The sequence below is a fragment of the Parasteatoda tepidariorum genome, chromosome 7 (assembly GCF_043381705.1).
Source record: "Parasteatoda tepidariorum isolate YZ-2023 chromosome 7, CAS_Ptep_4.0, whole genome shotgun sequence".
NCBI lineage: Eukaryota > Metazoa > Arthropoda > Arachnida > Araneae > Theridiidae > Parasteatoda > Parasteatoda tepidariorum.
The window spans coordinates 50,490,120-50,498,431 of NC_092210.1; the positions used below are offsets into that span (position 1 = coordinate 50,490,120).

Here is an 8,312-nt window from a genome sequence, read left to right on the forward strand (position 1 = left end):
TTTTTCCGTTAATATTTTTGATTTATAGAACCATATGAAGAAAATATATATGTATATATGATGAGGCAAAATTGAATATTATATGTAGCTTTTTTTTGTTGCTATTTACTAAATCTAAATTAAATTTTGATATGTTTTTATGCTTCTTTTCTCAGCAGCACTATTTTTTTTTAGTGGAAATAGTCTTCTTATCAAACAAAATGCAATTGACTGGGCAAAATATGTTCTGTTAATTTTTTGAATGGCATTGTTAAATTTTTTGCAGAGATTTTCATTCAAGATATTCAAAACAAGATGCAGAGATATTCAAAACAAAATGCAAACTGTTCAATAATGGATAAAATGCCCATAATGTTGTTTATACTGATAAAAAGTAAAGAAGTTCTATACCTTAATGATCCTTTATAAATTATGTTACCATAGTTTTAATTAATATAGATTCTGTGTCGCGTAGACAATTCTTATCTAATTTTAGACAACTGAAATTATAAAAGCAAACTTAGAAATGAATTCAAAATTTTTTTTTTAAAAGAAACAATAGTCATTACTTCCACGAGTATAACATACTTATTCTTATTTCTTTTTTTTTTAATGATTTTAAATCGCAATTGGTAATTCGAATTACAGATAAAACTAAACATAGTTAAGAGTACTAAACAATAAGATTACTAAAGCAATCGATTCACTAATTATAACTGATTGTGGTTAGACAACAACATATGTCTCATCATCATAGTTGGCCAGACAGCCCAATAAGCCCCAAAGCCTTCCTACAACATATGTCTAATGAGGTTATATGTTTAATGATGATTTTATTGATTTTCCAGTATTCATTGCGAAAGTTTATATTTAATTGAAAGTGTTTGGAAAGAACTTAACTCATAGTAAAGCGAGTCACACTTTCAATTTTGTAAATTAATATTAAATATGAAGTCATTTGAAAGATTCTTTACAAAATCACACCTGAAAGCGTTTATATATTCATTCACCATGTATCCTTACATATATAAATAAAAATAACAAACTGAACTAGATGTTTTGTTTTCCACTGACATCTTAATACATAGCTGTACTTTATTGAAGTTCCAGGTTTGTTTATTTTCGTAAGATATAGTTTGTAATACAGTTGAAACGACCAACATCAACTCAGTATTAAAAACAGTGTTCATCACTTGGGTTAATTATTCAAGAGACTTGGTTGGAAACTGATCATCATTACATAAACTCTTAGCATGTTATTTTAAAACTTGTTTTACAAAATTAAGTTATTCGAATTACTTTAGAAATTAATCTTAAATTATTAATTTTGTTACTTGATTAAATTTTTATCATACATTTGTTTTAAAAGTAAAAAATATAAATTTCTTTTTTCAAACTGACTTGTATTTATAAGCAAAAGCTATCTAAGTTTTTACTTATTACTAAGAGGATCTTGATCCCTGCTCGCTAACCCTTCGAACTGCTTTTGAAATTTCTTTCTGGTTGCTTTGCTTGCTCATTGGATATTTTGCTTCCGACTAGCTTTGTATATTGCTTTAAAAACTAAAGTTTAGAATAAATAATTCATAAAACTTTTCTGTACAAAATTTTAAATACATATTTGGTTTTTCTCTACAAAATTCTAAATATACATTTGATATCTCCGTACAAAATTCAAAATATTCAATGATAATTTGTAATTGCAAACAGTTAACAGATATGATTTGATTATACAATTCTTAATTTCAGCATTTAAAAGCACTAAAACTATAATTATTGTTGACTCTCTTTAATTTGTGTCTTTCTTTTTCTAAATTTCCATGCTTTTAACTATTTTCGTATATTCAGTTTGCTAATTTTTCCTTTTTTTTACTCTATGATATCGTTGATTTGAGACAAATACGAAATTAAATACACTTTTTAAAGAAAATTTTATTTGATATCCAAAATACAAAAATAAATAGCGAAATTAATTTTGCCAAAAAAAAAATTCAATGCATATTACTTTTAGTACTGAGTTATTTTCTCTTTTTAGTAAATTTTAGTTTCTTAAATTTTAAAAAATATTATATTTAAATGTTTTACATTATCAATCAATCTATTCAGTCAGAGGATATGCTTGGTATTGAGACAGAGTCAAAAAGTGACAGGACATCATCTCCAGAAACATTGTGACTCGTAATATTGTTGCGAATGTTCATCAATACTTCAGCCTAAAAAATAGTTACATTCTGTTTGTGAGTATAAATAATTTGGTTTTAATAGATGTAGATGAGTAAAATGATTCATGCAAATGGAATTAAAATTCAGAATACAATGAAGAATTCAAAATACAATAGTAATAATTTCAGACTCAATTTTTTAAAGATTGAAGTTACTTATACTTTATGAAGAATTTATTCTTGACAATGTATCAAATTTTTTTGTTGTCGGAACTGTTAGCATATTACTAACATCATAGAACTCTAAAAGTACTATCTATACCCATACAAAATTTGCTCAAACTACTGTAATAAGATGAACTTATTGAATAACATTAAATCTAAATATTAGTTTTGCTCAGAAATTAATCGTTTAGTTCCAAAATTTCGTGATAATGATTAACAAGCATATAAAGGTGAAATAATATATATGCGAGGTAATTTAAAAATATGCTTATTTTTATTAAAATATAAAGGTTTTTGAAATTGGTGTTATTGAAAGAAAAAGAATTTTCATTCTGATTCATTAAAGAAGGGATGTTTTAAGGACAAATTATTTTTCTGCAAGAATTACGCATAAGAGATATTTTGTGCAATTGCATTATTTATTAGCTTTCCAAAGTAAACATACTAGAAATAATTTGGTAATTAAAAGAACTGGCTGCCTATCCTTTTGTGTTGTTCATTATTTTTTTTTCTTTGTTGATGTATTCTGAAAACTGAATTTGTTGGACAAAATGAGAATACCATAGGGAATCGGTTCAAAATTCTCTTGGGTATTAATTGGTTCAGGGATACAGCAGAATAAAGATGTGAACTAACTCCATTTGTGATACCCTATTGTTAGCATTGCCCTTATGCTGCTCAAAAAAAGCTTACAAAGGTGTTTTATTATTGAGAAGTTCAAATACTTTTTGGGGAAGAGTATTGATTAGAAAGTTGCAGTACAGAGAGAATATCTACTCGTATGAAGTTTTATAACAGCCGACTCTTTTTTTGGTTTACGACTAGCAATGTCCAACTCCGTAGCCTTGTAATTTTTAATCCAATCTAGAAAATAAGGGACTTTCTTCTTTAAGCATTGGGATAAATAAGCCTTTGTGGAGGAAGACCACGAGAAAGTTCCACTGTTATTCTGACAGCTGAGGAACTCTAACCTGAGATCTACTTACCACTGAGAATATTTTACATCAGCATTGTGATCGGGCGAGCCAGGAGGAGAAATGCTATCGTCAATTGGTGGCTGTCTTGTCGATATGAAGCAATTTAATATTTGCAATATTTTATCTTTGTCTGGCCTTGTTAATAAGAGTTTCCTTCAAAAATATGGTTTAATAGATTAAAAAAAATGGCATTTCAATGTTTTTTGCTTAAAAAGATCAACTTAAATTTCTTTAAAAAAAATCCTAAAGTAGAAACATCAAAAAATATAAAAATATGCTAAGTATATTCATTACCTTTAATTTTATTCAATTATTTTTTATCTCAAAAGCGCGGATAGGAAATTAAATGAATAGTTTTCAAAGCAGCGAAACCCCTTATGATTTTATATTATACAGATATGTTTAGTTTTGTTTTAAAATTTTAGATAGTTTTTTTAAAATTTTAATCACTTATATAAGGCAAGAGACTTTAAAAGTGAGAAGTTTTAGATTTAGGATCTCTGCTTCAATAATCATGTAAAAAATGTTTCAATATATCATATTTTTTAATTTTAGGATTTTGATTCTGGATTTCCACCCTGTTATGAATTATTTAATAGAAATCTGAAGTCTACTGCTTTCAGAAGACATATCTGGGTGCTGCATCTGTCTACATTATTGAAATAAACAAAATTTCCGAATTTTTAATTCCAGGAATTAATTTTTAAGCAATAAATTTTATAATCATTAAACATTTTTTTTGAATATCACTGGCCCTTGGCAAATGTCTATCATCGATTTTCGTATTTACCTGATTTAAAAGTTGCACATTGCGATTCTTATTTACGCTATTTAAACATCGTACATTATGATTCTTATTTACAAGATTTAAAAATTGCTCAATTGCGGGCATGTTTTATCAGGAAGTCCTCCATGAAGGCTCTACCAATGCTTGTTCCTAGAGTTTCCTTGTCTTCTGAGTTGGGTTCAAAATTGCAAGGTTACGGATTAGAACTTTGATAGCCGCAAACTCAAAAATGGGTTGGTTGTTCAACGCCAATTATGAAATAAAATAAATGTAAGAATCACTTTCAAGATATAATGTAGGATGTTGGTTTATTAGTAAAACTTTTTAATGTCTAAAGTTTTTCAAGATATTTCTATGAGTTTTTAAGTAAGAAGTAAAAATTACCAATTTATCAACCTCTTCTTGAACAGTGTGAGCTTTTTTCTTTTCTTTCTCAAGCTTAAGTCTAAAAAATAGAGCAATACCTTCTGTTACACTGTTACGTTAATTTAAATCATGCATTTCTATGCAGATTGTTTAATTACAAATACATACATAAAAAAAAACACATGAAATCAAGGTGGGGGTGAACGGTTTATGTTCATGAAAGCTGAATCTGAAAAAAAAAACGAATTTCAAGGAGGGCATCAACTTCAAGCACGGACCGTCTTCACTGTGTAATAACTCTCGGGGAGAACCATGTTATTGATTCGTCAAGACTTAGTGATTCTTAAAATGTAACAGATGGTTATCCTATCGTCATTTTTGTCTAAACTGGAGAAAAACCTTTCTTCCCTCTTGATCTTCATATAAGTACATTCTTACATTTTGAAATGTTTTATAAAGTAGTTTAAAATAATTCATAAAACTATTCCTGAAAAACTAAACGAATGTGGAAGACATCTTGCTAAAGATATTTACTAATGGTGAACTCACTTACTATGTATTGAACTCGAGTACCCAAAAGTGCTCAAATATTGGTTGGTGATTGATGCCACATGTATTGTTTATAATTTTACTTAATTACTTATCTCCTTAATTGCTTATCTCCTTCCATGCTGATTTAATAATTACTTAATCATTAATCTATTCTCTTAATTTTGCTTCTCGATTCCTAGCGTTGGTCAAAATCATTTGAAATTTCCCTGCTATTCATTACTTAACCTTAGACTAATATGAGGGAAAACTTTACTTTGTGCCACCAAAAAGAGAGATCAAAACTAGGGTTTGACATCAAGTTTAGTTTAACTCCGAGATCCTTGATATCGAGTATCACATCTTGGCGACGACATCCACTTAAATTTTATTATAACTGTATTTTAAACAAAAATTTTTTGGAGGTTGAAATTTGAAAGTGTTTCAAATTTCAATAGCGTTTTAGTTTTCTCCTAGCATGAATGTTAATCTGCTACCACCGTTGTGTATTGGCGATCGAAATGGGCTATAGGTGGCGTAGAGCAGAACTCTTTACCTATGCCAACACTTCGCATGGTTTCACCATTAGCGTGTGGAGAGTCATAGGAGTAGGAAGTCACGTCAGTTTCTTGATTTTCAAAAAGATTAAAAACTTTTGAATACTCTAGGAAACTAAATTGAACATAGTTCTAAAAGAAAGCGTGATGAAGATTGAAAAAAAAAAAATATTTGTGACAATAAAATGTGAAAAATATTAAGAAAAAGGAAAATATCGTAGTGTATTCCTATACAACTGTGAAGAGGGTCAAGACATGAAACCGGTCTTCTCCCTAAATGGCGTATTAGAGCGTTGCTATCGGAATCGCTTTTTTGTTTTCATTTTCGATAAGAATTCTTAAAATACAAACTGAGGGTAGTCTGTAAAGAATAGCCTTAATCATAGTACAGGGTTATTCATAATTCCCTCCCCCTATGAACGCCATTTTTCTTTACTACAACTGGCTTCAGTGGTTCATGTTACTGCCATCTTCCGGCGACTGCTTAAATTAAAACTTGAATACTTTCGAAATAATTTCATATGTTCTTTTTTGCCACATTCGTCTTCGTTTTTTTTTTTACTATAATGCTTCGAAACCTCGGAGGGAATTAAATAGCCCTGTATATTTTAAGACGTTTTTGTTTAACTAGGAAATGAATTTAGCTTGTGTGGCATATAACAGCCATCGTGCATCTATGAATTTTTGTGATGTAGCCAATGACATTGAAATATTTTACTTCTCTTTCTTCAATTTAGATTTCATTTTTCGAATTTCGCTTCTTTTGAATGAAATATTTTCTTTTAATTCCATTATTTCTCTGCGAAGATTTGGCAAATTGTTTCCGATTTTTGAGGAAGACGATAACAAATCCTTAAACATTTCTTCTATTTCAAATATTTTGCCTAAATCGTTAACTTTCTTCGAGAGATCATCGAATTGTTGCTTAAGAGTCATTTTTAACGATATTTTTCCTTTTGAAAAACTTTGTCGGATCTTTTAAATTCTCTGTCAATACATTGACTTGTTTCAAAATGATAAAACAAAGTAAAATCATTAACTTACAGCTTCAATGTATGTAAATGTCAATAAGTATGTCCTCATATTCGATCTTTAAAGCCACGCTCAAATGTAAAAATTTTATTTACGATTATTATTTGACTAGTATTTTTTTTAATGTTGCACGCATAATTATTTTTAACAAGAATATTAAAGATTGACACAATTTGGTTAATAACAAATTGTGGTTAGCAAAAAATTTATTAAAAAATTCAACTACTGTTGTTTAAAATATTCACTTTGTTGCAATGTTGAAATAAAATAATTTATGGAAGTGTTTGGCTAGTTTACAGTGAGGGCCTTCGTCAACGTCTCGATGCGCAAGACCTCTCAGCTAGATCTTTTAGTATCTATCGTTTTGCGTTTTTTCAGATGACGTGATGCGCTAAGAAGTTGATGTCGGCGATCTTTTGGTGTTTTCTTCCTTTGGAATGAGACATCGACAATTAGCATCAATAACCAATTGAGTGAAGCGGAACAATTCAATTGACATCACTATTGTTTTTTTTTAAAAATTTGTTGAAAATAGCCAATGCCTATAAATAATGCTCGTTTTTTTAAAATTAATAATAAATGGGACAATAATATGACAGCATGTTTGTCAGGTGCACACTTGCATGGAATTCCTTAAAGTGATGATTTTTTTAAAAGTACAGGACATATTACTGACTATACAGAAATACTGATATGCACAAATAGGAATACTGCTTATACATTTAATCAGTATTGATTAATATGCTTTTTTTAAAGGTCAAGTGCTGCTGTCCGATATTGCCTACTGATATTTTATAAGGTAAAGTGTTCCTTCCCGGTATACATTTGTCCGGTATTCTGTACAGCGATGTATATGCTTTTATTGATTAAGTGCCACTGTCCTGTATACATTTGTCAGATATTTCTTACACTGATGTTTTTTAAGGTTAAGTGCTATTGTCCTTTATTTACCACATTAAAGGTTGGTTTTTTAAATCGTAGAAATAAAATTTGTGTCATAAAAAATTTGATTTATTGAATAAAGGCAATGTTATTTTATTTATTTATTTATCGATTCATTTTTTTTTTAACCATCAGCTTAGTAAAATTTAAAAAAAAAAGAAAAATTAATAATACAGTGCTTCTTTCTTTGTGATTATTACTAAAGCAAATAATCATATCAATTTTCCATCAATATAACTTGAAGCTTTTATGATCTTCATTTTAATTTCGGATCATTTCAAATCATTTTTGTGAAAATAATATTCTCATGGCTGTCGTGAAAATAGTCAGTGCCTGATGGCAACATTTAACAGGTTTTTAAACCTCGGTTTAAATCATAAGAGAAAAATTGCTTTTAAATTTAAATGAATTTTTAAGGAAATTAGTGCGATGACTAAGAATAATTTTTTTTCTTGATTAATATACACTGGTTATCATAAATTAAGGAAAAATCACAAAAATAGCGATAACTCTTTCAAAAGTAAGCCAAACCGTGCAAAATTTGCATATGTTGTCCACTAAGAGTAGCTGAGTAAAATTGCAATATGCAAATTAGTGGCGCTGCACTCGGCTTACGTCATCTGCCTGGAGCATAAAAGTCCAAGTTTGAGAGAAAGCACACAAATTTTACTGTGATTGCGACATTGAAAATCTGAGATAGCCAATTCGTAATAATGACCTCTAGGCATCATTTGCCTGAAGAACTACGATGGAGAGC

General features: G+C 29.0%; 1 protein-coding gene across 1 annotated transcript; it reads right to left on the minus strand.

Annotated features, from left to right (window-relative positions):
- Nucleotides 1-1,891: 1,891 nt before the first annotated feature.
- LOC107453791 (uncharacterized protein PF3D7_1120000-like) lies at nucleotides 1,892-6,550 on the minus strand. The gene is made up of 3 exons (XM_016070740.3): nucleotides 6,300-6,550; nucleotides 4,515-4,575; nucleotides 1,892-2,192 (listed from the first exon to the last, which is right to left on the minus strand). Exons 1-3 carry the CDS (start codon nucleotides 6,515-6,517, stop codon nucleotides 2,082-2,084), a joined length of 390 nt encoding a protein of 129 aa, XP_015926226.1. The 5' UTR covers nucleotides 6,518-6,550; the 3' UTR covers nucleotides 1,892-2,081.
- Between the last annotated feature and the right edge of the window lie 1,762 nt (nucleotides 6,551-8,312).

Bases quoted from the DNA above. Each gene is read 5' to 3' on its own strand.
- LOC107453791 (XM_016070740.3), bottom strand. From the start codon at position 6,517: ATGACTCTTAAGCAACAATTCGATGATCTCTCGAAGAAAGTTAACGAT. The intron at 4,576-6,299 runs GTAAAATATTTC...TCTATTTTTTAG, and splicing joins TCTAAATTGAAGAAAGAGAA to ACTTAAGCTTGAGAAAGAAA. The intron at 2,193-4,514 runs GTAATTTTTACT...ACTATTTTTTAG, and splicing joins AAGAAGAGGTTGATAAATTG to GCTGAAGTATTGATGAACAT.